The following is a 19,924-nucleotide window of genomic DNA, read 5'->3' as shown; positions in this document are numbered from 1 at the left end:
ATTATAATCATCATTGACCCAGACGCGGTCTGATGTCACAAAGGAAATGTGATCACAGCTCTGAACACCCTTTACTGTAAAAGATTGATGTAACTTAGGAGGATTGAACAATTTCAGTAGACACTTATTTTCTTCTTCTGGATTTTCTCTCGCTGTTGTTGGGATTTCACTTAGTGACTCCATCACATCACCAGGGGCTGGTTTTAGATCTACAACAATCAAACATAAAAAGGAACGAATGCATTGTTCATCCGTTATGATAAAATATAAACATTGCTTTATAGGAACTAAGAACTAGGTTAAAGACGCCCATGAATTACGGTATGAAATAAATGCTAAATTACTTAAACAGACTTAGTTTCAGAAAATGTATACAACCTCATCCCAATAAGGCAATAATAAAGTTTATACATCATTGTGTTACTTTCATTCTCACCTACATTTATCAATGGAAAACAGCCAGTTCATCAGCTGTGTATCACGTGATACGTTAAAAAAGAACAACTATATATGACTTCATTTTTATGCAAAAGATCAACGAAAGAAAGATTAAATTGTTGTTTAAAGAAGAAATTAAGTCGTTAATCTTAAACGTGCTGGGAACAACTTTTACTTTACCAGCATCATGAAAATGAAAATGCTTCACGCATGTCAAAAAATATGAATTGTAGTTTTATAAGGAAATGTCAAAATCAAATAATTTATGATAAACTGTTCCATTGATTTATGTATACCTTGTCCAGAATAGTAGAAAAACTAATCTGCAATAATGATGGGAGGAAAAAAGAAGAGCCCTAAGCCTTTTATTATAGTTTGATATAGACATTACCATCTACAAAAAATGTATTAAGAGACTATGCCCAAGTACCAAACAAACATAACATTTCTCAAATACTGACAATAATCAAAAAAGTATAATCTTATTTCTACGGACCATTTTAGACGGAGGCTGTTTAACAGGCTGTTTTACATTGGGTTTGCAAATCACTATACACAGGGAATAATATCGACTTAAACTAAATATACACAAGAAAATAGTACATAAATAGTTTGCATTGTATTTTTCAAGTTCGAGTTGTATGCAATTATTAACATGTACAGTTTCCCATGATGTTTTGTGATGCCAAATAATTTCCTCCTTCCTTTTTTTGTAAAGAATAAACACCTTTAAGTAGTAATATAACAAGCTTATAAGGTTAGAATAAGAGAACATTAATTATTTTAATATTATCTACCTAACTCTGATGTCAACCTGAAAAATATCCTCGCGAACTTATATTGCCATAATACTAAACCACTTAGCGAATATTCTAACATGATAAGCGGTAAGCGCGCTGATTTTCCTTAAACAAAAAAAATCATATAAATTTTCATTGGTTTATTTTCCTCAGAAATGATGCCTCCGTCTATCAGTACTTTCAGTACTTTGATTTCATTTTGGAAGGAGGGGGGGGGGGGGGACTGGTTGACAAAATTTTACAAACTTGAATTCCTGACTCAGAGGCAGGAATAAGGCGAATTACATTATAAAGTAATGCATTTATACATTACTCCATGTTTCGGTCTTATGCTACAATTACCATGACTTAATTTTCTTAATAAAATGCTTTACATTTTCATTACATAAGTTTTAAAAAAGTAAAACTATCTAAAGAGTGTTGCGAATGTTTAATAAATGAAACACACCTTAACATATCTACAAGTTCATGCTCACTTTCAGGTTCATTCATGTTCACTATCAGGTTCAAATTTAATGATCATAAAGTGCTGATGCACTATCCTATTCGTTTTGAAAATCTTTCAAGCTACACTAAATACACGTTCTATAGGAGCAGAGAAATCTTGGACAGAAAGGTACTTTTGGCAATCTTTGCTAAAGTTGGATATAAGTGTTCATTTGTTTTCCCAAAATAAAAATGAAGGGAGTCAACACTTTAAAATTCCTGGGTTGGTGCTTCCAGATAACGTTGTACAAGTTGTGGGCTTTCAGTTGGTGTCGCTTACGCTTGGGAGTAGATTTTGGCAGAAAGTTGAAGAAGTCATCAGATTTATGCTTTTTATTTTGAGAAAAGGTATCTGAATTTATTTTATCTGAAGAGGAATTCTTTTGCAGAAGTGAAACAAGTTCCTCAGTATTTTCTGGGGCAGTCCAAATAAGTTTGAAAAGAGGATCAAGCATTGAAACTAGCTCATCAGTCTCATCGGTCTCAAAATGAAAACTTTAGAAGAATAGTCACACTTTATGGCATTTAGATGCTTTTTTAACCAAATGTTACAGAAATAGTCATGCTGCCACTGATACCTTTTTCTCTTTGAAGCAATAATGTTGGATTTCCAAAGGGTTTTAAAATGTTTGTCACCTCCACAATCATTTGAAGAGATTCCTGGACAATCAAATTCTTCCATTTTTTGTTCAGGAATATCCAAACTGACTGAATCATGTGATGTTGGCTATTTCATGTAGTGACATTGGATGCTTGGACTCTTTTTTCTTCTTCTAATAGTTCAGATGCATAAATCGATTAACAGACACACGTTTTGACACTGATAATTATCTTTTTCAAGCTGTTATCAAATTTGTCAAACGCATCTTTTATCACCAACCGATAACAGTGAGCATAACCTCTTTTGTGAGACTGTCTTTAACATCACTGTCAGTGACGAGCTCCTCTTCGTTATCTTTCACCACTGATGAAGCGAACCCAGGGACACCAATGTTGAATGCCTCTATCATATGTGTGGCATTATCATTTATATTACAGAATATTTTTTTTTTTAAATCAAAGTTTGAAATAATTACCTCATACTCGTGTAGAATATTTTCTCCTGTGTTTCTTCTCTTAAATCGTCTACATGCAATCATAACTGATTGTAGCTCTCAAACAATTATGAAATGAGCCGTGATGCCAAGAAATTCCTTCATTGATCTATTAGATCAATGAAGTCAACAGTAAGATATATGTGTTCTGCATTATTTAACTATTTTTTCAGCAAACTTTGGATTTCTCTGGCCGCCTTTTTTTATAGTAGTTTAGTTGACATGTATTTTGACTGGGAAATTGAAATTTTGGATCAAGGTCATGTATTATTTTTAAGAAACGCTTGCTTTTCGCAATGGACAATGGCAGTAGATCTCTGTATATTGTCCCTCTTTCTTTACAGAAATGAAACTAATGTACTTACTATACAACACAAATATTGAGAGAGAGAGAGAGAGAGAGAGAGAGAGAGAGAGAGAGAGAGATTAAATAAGTAAATAATTAAAATTACTTTAAAAAAACACAGATATTGAGCAACAAATCTATTATTACAGAGAGAGAGAGAGAGAGAGAGAGAGAGAGAGAGAGAGAGAGAGAGAGAGAGAGAGAGAGAGAGAGAGAGTAATTAAATTATAGAAATAGAAAATAATGACCTCCAAATGGGTTATAAAATTGGAAGTGATTTTCAAGCTTCCAGAGATCACAGTTGGACGGTGCATACATTTTTCTTTAAAGGGACTTGGATACGATTTGACTTAAAATTTTCAAATTTTATTTTTCCATTTTCAATGTTTATACTGATAAATATAAAAGTTTATAATGCTATGTCAAAATTTGAAAGTCAAATATCAATTTATAAGCAAGATAGTTCATAATTCTTTGTTTTGTAAACACAGCTCGAATATTGTCATTTTTACATATGTGTTGTATCGGTGCAAATGTATCTTTCTTTTGTTGATAATAGTATTTATGAAGATACCGAATTAGTTTAAATTGTTTTTACATGTCATTTAGTCAAACCAGTTCAGTGAATGGTTCATGCACAGAGTCAAAAGAAGGGATTGAGGTGTTGATCACTTCTCAAAACAATTGATTATTAAGATTATCCTGTTGTTGAAACATTCTTCACAATAAAGATTTATTGAATGCACAACTAATTAGAGTATAATTGTTATGATTTCAAACTCTTAATACACTCTTAAAATTTTTATTCAATCGTGTTATTATAGCCAGTAATATTGACATTTTAAAAAATGGATTACATTAAAATAATAAGCTTAAAAAATTATCCCTTGAATGCCTTCTTTTTGCTATTTTACTAAAATAATTTTCAATAAGAACAATTTCAGTTCTTCAATTTATCATAATTTAATCTTAAAGATGAATATGCATAAAAAAAAAGAACAGTAATGCAAAGTAATGCCTTGAAATGCCAGCATTACAATAGCTTTTGAGGAGTAATGCATTACATTACCATTATTTGTAATCCTAAATTTGTGGCATTACACATTACTGAATATTTTGAGCGCTCTTTTAGAATATCAACAACCAATTTTTGGAATCAACTGCCAGATTGTGTTCGAACATGTAATATCATGTCTTTTTTTTAAAACAAAGTATTTACAGAAATATTATCTAGCAAAGTAAATTTTATTGAATATGGCATCAAATCAGTGCATATATATCTGCATTATTTATCTGTGTGTCTTATACTTATTGTTGTACATATGTTTATACAGGACCAGTAAACTAGTACTTTGTCACTAATTGTGCTATCCTGTCTAAATAAAAGACTTTATTATTTTTTTTATTAATAATATTATTATTAGTAGCATAATTATGACAACATGTAATGCATTGTTATACATGTAATGAATTGTAATGCATTCTTATTACATTAAGCATTATGTTCTTATTCACCAGTTCAAACGAACATAAATTACTTATAAATTAAAAACTCAAACACATATGTAGGAACTGCTTCGCCTGCGTCGGTGCAACAGGCTTTATTTTACTTCAAAATTGTTACAACAAGTATATTCATTTAATCTTCTGGTTCATTATCAACATTCTACAATATAGAAAATAAAACATTTGTTACATATACACAGTAAACGTAAGAGAGGGGAGGGGGGGGGGCTGTTGCAAGTAAAGCAGCAAAACCTCGAATGACTTTAATTCCCTAATACCTGGACACAGGTAAACTACCTGTTCCGCACGAGTACACTTAATACCGTATACTCGTCAATAAACCAATCGAAATCGTTATACTATAAATAACACCGGAACAATAACAACACGTGTTTCCCTTACCATTTATAAATATATTTAACCCATGCCTGCTCAGAGGTTAATATAATATTATTATCTTCACCTTAATTTGCGGTTATTTTGTCTATGATCTATCAGTCAAGTAGTTGAAGAGAAGATTGTTTTGATGAATTGATTGTTTTCAATTTCAATTCGCTTTATCAAGAGGCATCCAGTACCCAAATCAGCACTATTTTCAGTCTTAAGGCATACTACAGAAAATTTTATCTAAAAGATTATTCTTCAATTACAGGACTACGATTGACTTTTCATATTGTATCATATCATATGATAGAATGACATATACCAGGTTTTCTTAGCATCAATGTGATGATGGATGCTTTGTATCTGAAAGAAGCCTTATGATTTAAATCCAATGTTACTTGAATCACAAAACTTGGTCATGACAGCACGTTTTTGATCATTAAAAAACTATACTTTAAAAACTTACGCCAGTATCAAGAAAAATAACGATCAAGTTCCGTATATAAAGCTTCCTCTTTTCTACACATTAATACATATAGTTACTTTAACCGTGCGATTCTGTTTGGTTATGAATAGTTCCTTTATGGAATGAGAGTACCAATGCACCGGATGTTGACATTAGAGAAGTGTTAATATTTAAAAAATTTATCAAATTTGTTCATGATACCCTTTAATACATTTAAACAAACACATTCATTCCGTTTTTCCATGTATTTTATTTGTTAAAGTCATTAAAAAGTAGTCAATTCATCTTGAGTCTCACTGTGAGCCCACTCTAATTACAGCATTTGCCGAGGGAGAGAGCCTGATACTCAGACGAGCACAGTATAAATATAAATCAAGATCCAGGACTCAAGTTTCATACACAATTAGAGGTATGTATAAGGTTCATGAAAAACACAAATTTGCCTAATTCTGATGTGAGTAAAATTATTAGTATATATGCGAAGGCGAGAGTGCGAAGTTGCGATGGCGAAGGAGCGATAGTAGTATCGCTTCTTCGCCTTCGCAAATTCTCCCTTTTGCTTTCGCATCTTCGCGCTTCGCCGTCCCATCATCGCACCTTTGCACTTTCGCCTTCGCAACTTCGCAACTTGACCTAAAGGCGAAAGAGCGAAGGTCGAAGTGGCATCGGAACACCACAGCTTTTTCCATTATGCAACCAGCTTTAGATACCCTAACACTATTCGTGTTGTTCTCAATTCTTAAACCTGCCTATTAGCATCTGGATGATCATGATCACTCGCCGTATCTGAAACTAGTTCTGTGATTTATTTAGAAAGTTAATATAGTAAATCATACACGTTTTAAATAATTACCATTATTGAACAACTGTCAAGCAAATACACAAATGCAATAACAACGGCCACCTCATTTTCCCGCGGACAGCGCAATTAATGGGGTCGGTTTCGCTCTTTCATCATCAATATTAATGAAAAGGCATTGCTTTCCTGGCAGGAAAATAAACAATTTTAAAATGTTATGTTCTTGTAACGAGATAGAATTCAATATTGTATTTATTGAATAAAGGTAACTTTTATAAGAAAGTCAGACACATGCGTTTTCATCATGACGCAAATGATAGCGTGTATATCTTTAAGTAAAAATTATCTATTTATGCATTTAACAATCGTACACGTACACTGTATTAAAAATTTATATACAAAACTAAATTAATAGCTAATACCAACTTATTTGAACATATAGTATCCCAAACAATTCATCATACTTTTTTGTGGCTTTCAGTCACAAACATATAGTCCATCTTCTCTGTAGTCTGTCCCTGACTGGAACTAGAGTGTTCTTGTTTTTTCTGTGGACCTATTCTGATGTAGTTTGGCCATGAGGGGAAAATAATGCAATTTTTTATTCTTGGGCATCAAGCAGAAAAAATTGATTGTGAAGTTCACGGCTTAAGGATCAGGGTTTCTGGTGTTAGAATTGGGCTTTATTGGTCATGCATATGTATAGTGAAAATGCATCAATTCTTCTAAAATCGTCCCTGCTATTGAGCAAACCGAATCAAACTATAAAGTACATATGTTACGATATTGTTACATATCGTTATCGTATGATAAGCAAGATTACTACTCCTGTAGTCTGTCCCAGGATACTTTTTGCCGATTTTTAATAAAAATACACATACATGTGAAAGAAGTGCAATTGAAATCAACGAAGGGGAAAATTTCCAAGATATCTTCATTGACACATTATCATTTTTCACCCAGACAAATTCACAAAAACGAAAACAGATTTCTTATGGAGATTTATATTGGGGAATGTTTACATCTTTTCTGAATTCGGAAGTCACTCGGAAAACTTAGTGCCTCGCGCAACTTTTCAACGTTATTATCCGGGTCTGCTGCAATTCAAATCACCGTAGACATCACTTTTTTTTGCTATGTATTGAAATCTGATAAGCTAAAGGCTGATAAGCTAAAGGCTGCGCTTCAACGGAGAAATCTTGGAAAATTTTCATTCTTTTGAATAAACATCTTTTGAATACTAAGGTATTTATAAATATCAGGTAATTAGCAAAAACGTGATTCCAGGATATCTTGGGACTGAGTATAACAAAACTGTAAAATTTATGGGCACATGCTAATTTAGATTCTAGTGATGGGGTTCTTAATTCTTTGATACTGGGGATCTAGGAGGCAGGCTAACTGAGAGCACGATATTGATGAATAGGTAGGTTTTTACCACTATTGTGAAGTTCGTGAACCCTTGATTAGGCTTTTTGATGTTTGGGCCGAGTCATACATTTTTTCATAACAAGGAAACACACTCTCATTCTTTTAAAAAATCTTATTAAAATACTCTTCTCTTCAACTCAAACCTACCCCCTGTCACCTTAAAATTTTTCACATAATGCAATTCTGTTAAGATAAGAAGTTGATTCCTACTAAATAAAAGGAATGCAAGTTGTACTTGGAGCGTTAAATACATGTACTCTATTAGTTGCGTAAGATTCACAGGGACAGTACTCATCTCAAATTTCAAAGCCGATGAGTCTCCGACTACCCAGTTCCCAGTACCATTGCAGTGTGTGGACTCATACAATCTGCTAGAGGTCTCTAATTATGTAAAAGCACCGTTTGGTTTAAAATATTATCGGTATTGAATTCTACGAGATTTTCTCTCAAATTAGAGATATTCGAATGAAGACAGCGTCTCATTTTGATAGACTTCTTGTCTTTGTAACAAAATCACTTTTGCTATCTATATATGTGAACAGTACACTTTCTCATATATTTCAATAACTTTTGGAGCTGTTTAAATAATATTCCTGTGCAAATACAAAACTATTAACCTGCTATCACTATCTCAGTTTTAAATTCTAACATATAAACGCCAAATTTCATACTACATAGAAAATTTAAAAGAAAAAATCATATTCATATAGTTTTTATTAGCATTCAAAAAAGTATAATTGTATAAAAAATATTATATAATAACAAATGAACAAATTTAAATTATAAATAACAAATATCACAGTTATATTGCATAATGTCTTTTGGCAACTCTTGCTTACTTTCATAGAAAGTAAAAAACCCTTTTGATCTATTTTAATTAAAGTTAGTACATTCAATTACAGACTTAGTCCATCTCCTCTACAGTCGGTCCCTGACTGGAACTAGCTGGTCCTGGATTGCCCGTGGACCCGTTCTGGTGTAGTTTGGCCATGATGGGTGAACACACCTTCTGAACCCCCTTCAATTTGAATTCATATTCGTCAACCTCTGCCAGGGCATTGTTGTCGAGCCAGGACACTGTTTCACTGCACACCCTGGATATTGTCTCTTTGTCTTCAGACTGAAGCTTGTCTCCTGTGTCCTCTGCTGCCTGTTTGACGGTGAAGACATAGGATTCTAACTGATTACGGGCCGCTATCCTCTGACGCTGTTTATCGTCTTCCTCTTTGTATTTCTCGGCCTCGTTCACCATTCTCTCAATGTCGGCCTTACTCAGACGACCTTTGTCGTTGGTGATGGTGATTTTGTTGGACTTTCCCGTGCTCTTGTCCTTGGCTGATACGTTTAAGATACCGTTGGCGTCAATGTCAAACTCCACGTCAATCTGTGGGACACCTCGAGGGGCGGGAGGAATTCCATTCAGTTCAAAAGTACCTAATTTGTTATTGTCTTTTGTCATGGCTCGTTCACCTTCAAACACCTGAATGGATACACCGGGCTGGTTATCGGAGTATGTGGTGAAGGTCTGTGATGCCTTGGTAGGAATCTTGGCATTTCGTTCGACGATCTTTGTCATGACCCCTCCAGCAGTTTCAATGCCTAGAGACAATGGAGTGACATCGACCAGGAGAACGTCCTTGATGACATCACTCTTATCTCCGTTCAGAATAGCCGCTTGGACAGCGGCACCATAGGCCACAGCCTCGTCTGGGTTGATAGATTTGTTCAGTTCTTTTCCGCCCATGAAGTCTTGGAGCATTTTCTGGATCTTTGGAATTCGTGTCGACCCTCCAACCAGAACCACCTCGTGAATTTTAGATTTGTCCATTTTGGCATCCCGCAGGGCTTTCTCGACGGGTTCTAAGGTTCCACGGAACAAATCTGCACACAGTTCTTCAAATCTAGCCCGTGTGATTTTGCTGTAGAAGTCCATTCCCTCAAACAGCGAGTCGATCTCAATGTTGGCCTCAGAACTGCTGGAAAGTGTTCTCTTGGCACGCTCGCAAGCCGTCCTGAGTCGTCTCAGTGAACGGTTATTTTTGGAAATGTCTTTGTTGTACTTGCGCTTGAATTCCTGCACAAAGTGATTGACCATTCTATTGTCGAAATCTTCACCTCCCAGGTGAGTATCCCCTGCAGTGGAGCGAACCTCAAATATGGAGCCCTCATCAATGGTAAGGATGGACACGTCAAATGTACCACCTCCGAGGTCAAAGATGAGAACGTTTTTCTCACCGGAAATGTTCTTATCCAGACCATAGGCTAGAGCGGCAGCTGTGGGTTCGTTTACTATCCTGAGAACATTGAGACCGGCTATCACTCCGGCGTCTTTAGTGGCCTCTCTCTGGGCGTTGTTGAAATAGGCAGGAACGGTGACGACTGCGTCTTGGACAGTTTGTCCCAAGTAAGCTTCTGCTGTCTCCTTCATTTTGGTCAGCACCATTGAGCTGATTTCTTCGGGGGTAAATCTCTTTTTCTCGTTCTTGAATTCCACTTCTAGCTTGGGTTTTCCTCCATCATTGATCACCGTGAACGGCCAATGTTTCATGTCGGACTGTACACTGTCGTCGTTGAACTTGCGGCCTATCAGCCTCTTAGCGTCAAAGATCGTATTGTTGGCGTTCATGGCTACCTGGTTTTTAGCCGCATCTCCTATCAGTCTCTCTGTGTCTGTGAAGGCGACGTAGCTGGGCGTCGTTCTGTTTCCTTGGTCGTTGGCGATGATTTCCACTTTTCCATGTTGAAATACACCGACACAGGAAAACGTCGTTCCCAGGTCGATGCCGATGGCTGGAGCTTTATTTGCCATGCTTGTTTGTAAACACTAAAGTGAAAGTAGCAATAGATTTTTCAACTGTAGATAAAATAAATACTTGTATGTACTATTACTGAATCGTAGTCTAGTTGACTCAAAGTTTCGAAGTTTCAAACTTGGCAATTTGTGTTTGACTTCCATTATGGTCTCGGATCGCCCCTTATATACCATTATGGATCTTTCGCGACACGACGAGAAACAATATTCTAGAATATGAAGGATTAATCCCGACGCTTCCCGAATGATCAAACTCGAGGGCGGATCCACATTGTATGCTTTGAGCTGAGACATAGTATGTCTCTGCTTTGAGTAACATTTCTAGAAGGGTCTGGAATTTTTTACTATTGCAGTTATTTCGTAAATTGCACTTTTTAGACTTTTACGGGGGTCGTTAAAACCTACTGACAAGACTAATTTTCCTCTTAGAACTTAATTATAAATAATAATTGAATAAATAATTGTCTCGAAAGACAACACATGCGACTTATTTTTAAATTGCTTTATAATATTCTAGTTCATTATTTTATTTTATACGGCCAACCAATTAGTGATTTTGTAACCCGTTACCAGTAACTATAATGATTCAGTATCATAAGACATAATTCTGAAATGATATTTTGAATAACACATAAGACGAATTTATGTACTAGTATTATTTATAACAATTCTTGAAATGATAACAAAATGTCATAAATATCCGTATTTTCATACAAGTAAACGATTAATCGGTCAGAACGAATTGCGATTCAACAATTAGTAATTCTGCAATTGACTGTCATCCCTAAAATGCATAAATAGAATTGTGTTTTGTTATTTCCTTACAATAAAATCATCTATATTTTTATTCCTAGAATACTAGTACTGCTTTACTTTGGAGAGTCAGCTTTCAGAATTTGATACATTAATTCAAGATTTGTTATATATAAATGTGTTTTAATTATTTTTTTAAAACTTATTTATTATTACATTACATATATCGTTTATAAACGGAAAAAATCTAATCTGGCAAACACAAAAACTATATATAGTTGTTTTACCGGTAACGAATATTTGACAGTATCGAATAATTTTTAGAGAATTATTTGAGAGAAAAACGGATTTACGGTTTTAAGAAATCTTAGATATGAAATTAAATAACAACTTATAAAGAATTTGTTTACGTTATTTTTTTTCTTAGATATGAAATTAAAAAACAACTTATAAAGAATCTGTTTACGTTATTTTTTATGATACAATCATTTATGATTAAATTATTCCGCAAACATTAGCTGATTCTGTCGTCTACGATGAGGCAAATGTTTAAGCGTGAAAATGTCGCCAAACTAGTCATATTATGTATATTAAAGCATACATATATACAAATCCCGTCCACATACTGATATGATAATTAATTATTTTATCTAACAAAAACTTATACCAATTCTGTATAAACAATAAAGAGCGTCTATGAACATTCTGAAAACATATGAATCAAAATCGAAAAAAAAAAATTAACGACCCCATGTAAAAGTCTAAAAGGTGCAATTTTTGAAATAATTGCAATAGTAAAAAATTCCAGACCCTTCTAGAAATGTTACTCAAAGCATACAATGTGGGTCCGCCCTCGAGTTTGATCATTCGGGAAGCGTCGGGATTAATCCTTCATATTCTAGAATATTGTTTCTCGTCGTGTCGCGAAAGATCCATAATGGTATATAAGGGGCGATCCGAGACCATAATGGCAGTCAAACACAAATTGCCAAGTTCGAAACTTCGAAACTTTGAGTCAACTAGACTACGATTCAGTAATAGTACATACAAGTATTTATTTTATCTACAGTTGAAAAATCTATTGCTACTTTCACTTTAGTGTTTACAAACAAGCATGGCAAATAAAGCTCCAGCCATCGGCATCGACCTGGGAACGACGTTTTCCTGTGTCGGTGTATTTCAACATGGAAAAGTGGAAATCATCGCCAACGACCAAGGAAACAGAACGACGCCCAGCTACGTCGCCTTCACAGACACAGAGAGACTGATAGGAGATGCGGCTAAAAACCAGGTAGCCATGAACGCCAACAATACGATCTTTGACGCTAAGAGGCTGATAGGCCGCAAGTTCAACGACGACAGTGTACAGTCCGACATGAAACATTGGCCGTTCACGGTGATCAATGATGGAGGAAAACCCAAGCTAGAAGTGGAATTCAAGAACGAGAAAAAGAGATTTACCCCCGAAGAAATCAGCTCAATGGTGCTGACCAAAATGAAGGAGACAGCAGAAGCCTACTTGGGACAAACTGTCCAAGACGCAGTCGTCACCGTTCCTGCCTATTTCAACAACGCCCAGAGAGAGGCCACTAAAGACGCCGGAGTGATAGCCGGTCTCAATGTTCTCAGGATAGTAAACGAACCCACAGCTGCCGCTCTAGCCTATGGTCTGGATAAGAACATTTCCGGTGAGAAAAACGTTCTCATCTTTGACCTCGGAGGTGGTACATTTGACGTGTCCATCCTTACCATTGATGAGGGCTCCATATTTGAGGTTCGCTCCACTGCAGGGGATACTCACCTGGGAGGTGAAGATTTCGACAATAGAATGGTCAATCACTTTGTGCAGGAATTCAAGCGCAAGTACAACAAAGACATTTCCAAAAATAACCGTTCACTGAGACGACTCAGGACGGCTTGCGAGCGTGCCAAGAGAACACTGTCCAGTAGTTCTGAGGCCAACATTGAGATCGACTCGCTGTTTGAGGGAATGGACTTCTACAGCAAAATCACACGAGCTAGATTTGAAGAACTGTGTGCAGATTTGTTCCGTGGAACCTTAGAACCCGTCGAGAAAGCTCTGCGGGATGCCAAAATGGACAAATCTAAAATTCACGAGGTGGTTCTGGTTGGAGGGTCGACACGAATTCCAAAGATCCAGAAAATGCTCCAAGACTTCATGGGCGGAAAAGAACTGAACAAATCTATCAACCCAGACGAGGCTGTGGCCTATGGTGCCGCTGTCCAAGCGGCTATTCTGAACGGAGATAAGAGTGATGCCATCAAGGACGTTCTCCTGGTCGATGTCACTCCATTGTCTCTAGGCATTGAAACTGCTGGAGGGGTCATGACAAAGATCATCGAACGAAATGCCAAGATTCCTACCAAGGCATCACAGACCTTCACCACATACTCCGATAACCAGCCCGGTGTATCCATTCAGGTGTTTGAAGGTGAACGAGCCATGACAAAAGACAATAACAAATTAGGTACTTTTGAACTGAATGGAATTCCTCCAGCCCCTCGAGGTGTCCCACAGATTGACGTGGAGTTTGACATTGACGCCAACGGTATCCTGAATGTATCAGCCAAGGACAAGAGCACGGGAAAGTCCAACAAAATCACCATCACCAACGACAAAGGTCGTCTGAGTAAGGCTGACATTGAGAGAATGGTGAACGAGGCTGAGAAATACAAAGAGGAAGACGATAAACAGCGTCAAAGGATAGCGGCCCGCAATCAGTTAGAATCCTATGTCTTCACTGTCAAACAGGCAGCAGAGGACACAGGAGACAAGCTTCAGTCTGAAGACAAAGAGACAATATCCAGGGTGTGCAGTGAAACAGTGTCCTGGCTCGACACCAATGCCCTGGCAGAGGTTGACGAATATGAATTCAAATTGAAGGAGGTTCAAAAGGTGTGTTCACCTATCATGTCCAAACTACACCAAAACGGGTCCACGGGAAATCCAGGACCAGCTAGCTCTAGTCAGGGACCGACCGTAGAGGAGATGGACTAAATGTCTAATTTAATGTATAGATTAAATGTTTTTGTACTTTCAATGAAAGTGAGCAAGAGTTGCCAAAAGACATTTTGCAATATAACTGTGATATTTGATATTTATTAAATAAAATTTGTACATTTGTTGTTATATATTTTTCCATACATTTATACTTTTGTTGAATGCTAATAAAAACTATATAAATGTTTTGGGTTTTTTTTTCTATGTTGTATGAAGTTTTGAGTTTATATATTAGAATTTAAAACTGAGATAGTGCTAGCATGTTAATAATTTTGTATATACCTGGTAAATTATTTTAAACAGCTCCAAAAGTTATTGAAATATATGAGAAAGTGTACTGTTCACATATATGGATAGAAAAAGTGATTTTGTTACAAGGGCAAGAACTCTATCAAAATGAGTCGCTTTTTTCTTTTGAATATCATTAATTTCACATAGAATCTTGTACAATTCAATACCAATAGTATTTAAAACCCAACCATGCTTTTAGATAATTAGAGACCTCTAGCAGATTGTCCGAGTCCACCCATTGCAATGGGACTGGGAACTGGAGAGTGAGAGACTCTATCTGCCTTGAAATTGGAGATGAGTACTGTCGTGTCTATTTTTGGGGATTAATTTATGTTAGGGGAACTTGCATGCAGTGAGGGACCCTTAGGATTCCAGTCTCCGGTCCAAACGGTTTGGGATGACTGTTGAATATAAAACCAGGGAAGTTGAAAGAAAAATCATTGCAGATATTATTTGAAAAAATATATGTCAGAAAGGACAGTACCGTCCTAGTGAATCTTACGTAACTAACAGGTTACATGTATATCACACTCTTAGTACAACCTTCATTCCTTTTATTTAGTATTTGGGAATAAATTCTTGATAAAAATGAAATTATGTGCAGAATTTAAAGGTGCGAGTGGAGTTAAAGAGAAAAGTTTTTGAGTATGGTTTTTTAATACAATTAAAATCAGATTGAGAATTTTTTTTAAACAATGATTGTGTAAATTTCCTTGTTATAGTAATATATGCCTCAAACCTAACATCAGAAACCCTGACGAAGGGGTCATGAACTCTATGATACTGGCAAAAGCCTAAGACCCAATTCATCGTTATGCTCTGAGTTTGCCTGCTCCCTATATCACCAGTATCAGAGAATTAAGAGCCCTACCACCAAATTCTGAATCAGCATGTGGCAATAAATTTTACAATTTTGGTAGGGTGCCCATGCTTATCAGAACCATGTACTTAGTGTGTTTGCAATATTCTCAATAGCCGAGAAGACTTTAATTGGAAGAATTTATGCATTTTCACTATATTTTTGCATGACCAATAAAGCTCCACACAACCTTAGGCCATGAACTTTACAATTTTGCACATGTACCGGTACTTAATTTTCTGCTTGATGCTAAAGAGTAAAAATTTGCATCAATTTTTTCCTAAAAATATATGGGCCTTTTCAGTGGGGATGGGGATCATGAATTTTAGAATTTATGTTCCTCTTTTCCTACAAATGTAATTTGGTCAAGATTGGGCAAGTACCGTTAGCAATTAGTCAACTAAATGACTTGGATGACTTAAAAACCCAATTCACCAAATTATTTAATTTTTTCATCATTTTAAATACAGATAAAGAGAAATTTGATTTCTCTAGGATTGACATAATGAACAAAACAATACTTAAACTGATCCATTCCTTTCATGTTTTAATAACACCAATATAAATGTACATGTGTAACAAAAAAAATGAGCAAAATAAAAAACAAATGTCTCATGTATTATATTTGGTAGGAACAACTTGCTTTTGCCCTAAATCATCAAAATTGTAAAATAGCACGGAATTTTAGAAATGGAATGCCAGTAAAAAATGAATAAGTTCAAAGTAAATCATGTTTACAGGCATACAAATAATTATTTGTATGACTTGATCAATCTGGAACAATGAATTTAGTATAAAGTGTGTTTACTTTTTTATTTTTTGACCATGTTCATATAGAAGTAACAAAAAGAGAAAGGAATGAAAAAGTGGCTATTTTACACTATGAGTAAAGCCTTACAAGTTTTTTAAATAAAACATTGTTGAAGAGTTACCCAACATATAAAAAAGATGCAACCTTTAGAAAAAAGCCAAATTGTTAAAAAAAAATACATTACATTTTACTGAAACACCATGAATATAACATATGCTAATGTTAATTAATAAGTAGGATTTGTAATTTCCATGCAATTACAATTATTAGCTGACATTTACAAATCAAATTTAAACAACAAGTACTTGTATATTTGAATTTGTTTGAGTCCCAACTTGTACACATGTACAATGTATAATGAATGAACATGCATATTGTCCATGTAAGTTTTATGAGTCCATTTAGATAAAATCTAATCACATGATTTTTGTTTGTATCCATTTCATGAATCCCTTCATTATTAAACTAAATTTGCATTTTTCTTGTCTATGTGATTTTTAAATATCAATTTCTTAAAAAAATGCAATCACGTTTCTTCGTCTTTTTGGTCCATTGAGAATGTGACCAGATTTCTTGGCCATGTGTACCGTATATCACTTGTCTATTTAGACAACATTATGAAATTAAATGCTGCACGCCAATATCTATTTTATGTACATATATTGGGAATGTAATCAAGTTTCTTGTCCATGTACTTTTCATGGGACTTTTCCAAAAAGTACAATTCCATATTTTGTGTCCATGTCCCTTTTAGTTCAGATTTTGTCTGATACACAAAGAGCAACTCCGGCCAATACCAACAGCATGCCTACATAAGTCTCTGCAAAATATCAAACATTGTTACATTAAACAGCGACCAAGTATTCCTTAATTAATTTCAAAGATCCTGTATAATTACATAGATTTGTGCTTGTATTCATAAACTTAAACAGAATCTAGTAGAAACAACAATGTAAATTGTTATGACTTCTTTCTTGTAAGTATCCAGAAATGGTATTGTAGCTAAGGAAAATGTTAAAACAAAAAAAGAAAGGGTGGTATTATGATAGAACACAAAAAAAGATGAAATTGCAATAAAACAAGTTGCATCACATGCCTATAGTAATTATCAGGTAATTGTACATACCCCAATGTCTGATCTTGTCACCCAGAAACCAACCCGATATAATGGTAAAGAGAAATGTCAAGGAGTTGGTTATTGGTACGGCCACAGACAGCTCTGAAATTATCAAAAACACCAATGTTCTCACTGATTGATTCTGTCAAAATAATATTATTATACATGCATACCATTTAGATGGTTTTTGTCAAATAACTTTATTTTACATATATCATTTGAATCTAAATAAAAGAGGTTTACACCTCATTGTTTTCATGAATACAGCTATACAAATTCCAAATTGCTTTAATTATAAAAGCTCTGATATCATAGAAAATTTTTATTATGAAATATTCCTTAATAAAAAGTTGCATAGTCAATCTTTTCTGTACTTAAAATGCTTTTTTTTTATTTCTTAAATTTTGGGTTTAAAAAAGTCATAGCTGTATTTACATTTCAATTCATTTACTGAAATTCTTATTGTCTTACAAATTATTTTTTTTAACATTATTGTAAATTTAAAGTAATGTCTCTGTCGAATACCTAGTTGTGTGTATAACTCCTCTGTACCCAAATAAAACATTTTTTAAATTTATATGATACTTTTTCAATATGTTAATTAAATGTTTAAACATTTAGGTAGCCCTGATGGCTAATTTGTGGACCACCCACCCTCCTCAATTCTATACACCATTTCTGTATCTAAGTTGGCAACTAAAATTTTTAAAACCTAAAACGATACTTTTTCTTCATCCAAAATTATACATTTTCTAAAAAAATACATAACAACTCACAAGCTTTAATTTTGATTTCATCAGTCTCCTCTATATGCTGCATATGTTTGTGCTGTTTTTTGTTTTGTACACTGACATTGAAAATGCATTAATTTTAAAAATAAAACACAGAGATTTTAAATATGAATAGACTTGTAGACAACCCTTACCAGCGGAGGCGAGTGTGAGATAATACAACACAGAACCACACTGGTTTACAAGGAAAGGCACAATGTACTGAAATGTGAAAGCCTTTATTGCATTAATTTAGTCTAGCTAGTGAAATAAGTGTTTAAGTAATAAAACATTCGATCATCACTCACATGACATTTAACATTCTAATTTTATTTTTATCATGTAATACAACCATGTAATTGATAAAAGTACTACACAAAGCTATAAAAATGCTTTAACATTTACCTTCCAATTAGTGATAAGAAACTTAAGCTCCATCAAGAACTGCCACACTTTTCCATCTTCTTTCACGTTTTCGATTCCACTGCTTCCTTTTTTGATAAAGGGATTTGTAGCACCCCACATCGCAGCTACCACGATGAACCATCCTGCTGACATACTGTATCACCTACCAAATTGATTTATAATAATTTCAGTCATAATTATATGGTAATTTAATTATAAGATATAATTAATAAATCCAAAATTGGACTTTTTATTAACTTAATTTCATGGTTAAGTTGTCCATCCTTAAATGAAGTTTGATTATTTTAACATTCTTCTGTTTACAGGGAAATATTCGCCCCCCTTTTATTTTCGCCCCTTTTGCCCTCGTTGTCGGCAGACAAATTAAGAGACTGGGCAACTTCACATTTTTTAAAATAACTGTCTTATTTAGAAAGAGTATCTAGTTCAGTGTTGGGGCGATTAAAAGAGGAGGCAATTGGAATCATTGGCAAGTGTAGAAGGCCAAAAAAATAACATGGGGCAAAAATAACAAATTATAAATTGCATACAAAACAGTAAAACATGCTTACAGTTTTTGTTACATCTGTCAAGTTTATAACATGTAATAAAGTCAAGGGGAATGAAAATCACTTTGCTGTAAGTGTAAATTCGTTATAAGCGTTTTCACTTTAACCGTGTTTCACTGTATTCGTTTACGCAGCGAATCATAAATTAAGTTCTTGATAAAACTAACAAAAAAAAAAAAATGTGAGAAGTGTTGTAGTTGGGGCTATATGGAATGTGAATATTAACATGTTCAAAGCTCCTATAACTCTACTGTATGAAACACAGCGGTCCTGTGTAAATTTGATCGCATGCAGCAAATGACTCTTCTCTATCCTTTTACACATCTATATAACTACATGTATAAGGGATTCAATACATCAGTACTGAAGTACATTTTAGTGATTGTAGTTCCTGTAATATATAATGAATATTGACTTAAAAAAAATTATCATCTCAGATGTTAATCGATGGTGCTCTGAAAATATGAAGACATTAGCTCAATAGTAAAATGAACTGTGTGTAAACATGGTTAACAACCTCGTTTGGACTTTCCTCTCATCTGGAGCCTACTCATAGGTTATATACTAATATAGGCATATTCGGTACGGTATATAGTAACATTAATCCGGATTCTAACGTTATCAATTTTGCCATTTATTTTAGGCACGGGGTAAATTGAGTGTAAACTAGATAATTTGGAAGACAATTTTCTAATTTTCAATTCAAAAAAAAAAAACATAACCAAGTTGGAGATGTGAAGAGTTAACATTTTTATTTTTATCTAT

The 19,924-nt window shown here is 34.6% G+C and overlaps 3 protein-coding genes across 3 annotated transcripts; 1 reads left to right on the top strand and 2 right to left on the bottom strand.

Moving 5' to 3' along the window:
* Positions 1-8,446: 8,446 nt before the first annotated feature.
* On the bottom strand, positions 8,447-10,764 carry LOC128165861 (heat shock protein 68-like). The gene has a single exon (XM_052830765.1). The coding sequence runs from the start codon at positions 10,557-10,559 to the stop codon at positions 8,655-8,657; it is 1,905 nt and encodes a 634-aa protein (XP_052686725.1). The 5' UTR covers positions 10,560-10,764; the 3' UTR covers positions 8,447-8,654.
* Positions 10,765-12,213: 1,449 nt separating this feature from the next.
* On the top strand, positions 12,214-14,524 carry LOC128165862 (heat shock protein 68-like). The gene has a single exon (XM_052830767.1). It carries the CDS (start codon positions 12,430-12,432, stop codon positions 14,332-14,334), a length of 1,905 nt encoding a protein of 634 aa, XP_052686727.1. The 5' UTR covers positions 12,214-12,429; the 3' UTR covers positions 14,335-14,524.
* A 1,484-nt stretch (positions 14,525-16,008) lies between these two features.
* On the bottom strand, positions 16,009-19,797 carry LOC128165863 (transmembrane protein 234 homolog). The gene is made up of 5 exons (XM_052830768.1): positions 19,677-19,797; positions 18,591-18,753; positions 18,341-18,407; positions 17,425-17,517; positions 16,009-17,118 (listed from the first exon to the last, which is right to left on the bottom strand). Exons 2-5 carry the CDS (start codon positions 18,741-18,743, stop codon positions 17,054-17,056), a joined length of 378 nt encoding a protein of 125 aa, XP_052686728.1. The 5' UTR covers positions 18,744-18,753; positions 19,677-19,797; the 3' UTR covers positions 16,009-17,053.
* Between the last annotated feature and the right edge of the window lie 127 nt (positions 19,798-19,924).

Source organism: Crassostrea angulata, chromosome 10, assembly GCF_025612915.1.
Source record: "Crassostrea angulata isolate pt1a10 chromosome 10, ASM2561291v2, whole genome shotgun sequence".
Classification (NCBI taxonomy): domain Eukaryota; kingdom Metazoa; phylum Mollusca; class Bivalvia; order Ostreida; family Ostreidae; genus Magallana; species Magallana angulata.
Note: the sequence above shows the minus strand (reverse complement) of the source record. Positions and strands in the feature narration are given on the sequence as shown.

What these genes read in the sequence shown, in the direction of transcription:
- LOC128165863 (XM_052830768.1), bottom strand. Translation starts at nt 18,743, where the DNA reads ATGTCAGCAGGATGGTTCATCGTGGTAGCTGCGATGTGGGGTGCTACA. An exon ending in TTCTTATCACTAATTGGAAG is followed by an intron (nt 18,408 to 18,590) that starts GTAAATGTTAAA and finishes TTCACATTTCAG; the next exon opens with TACATTGTGCCTTTCCTTGT. An exon ending in TCTCACACTCGCCTCCGCTG is followed by an intron (nt 17,518 to 18,340) that starts GTAAGGGTTGTC and finishes TGATAATTTCAG; the next exon opens with AGCTGTCTGTGGCCGTACCA.
- LOC128165861 (XM_052830765.1), bottom strand. Translation starts at nt 10,559, where the DNA reads ATGGCAAATAAAGCTCCAGCCATCGGCATCGACCTGGGAACGACGTTT.
- LOC128165862 (XM_052830767.1), top strand. Translation starts at nt 12,430, where the DNA reads ATGGCAAATAAAGCTCCAGCCATCGGCATCGACCTGGGAACGACGTTT.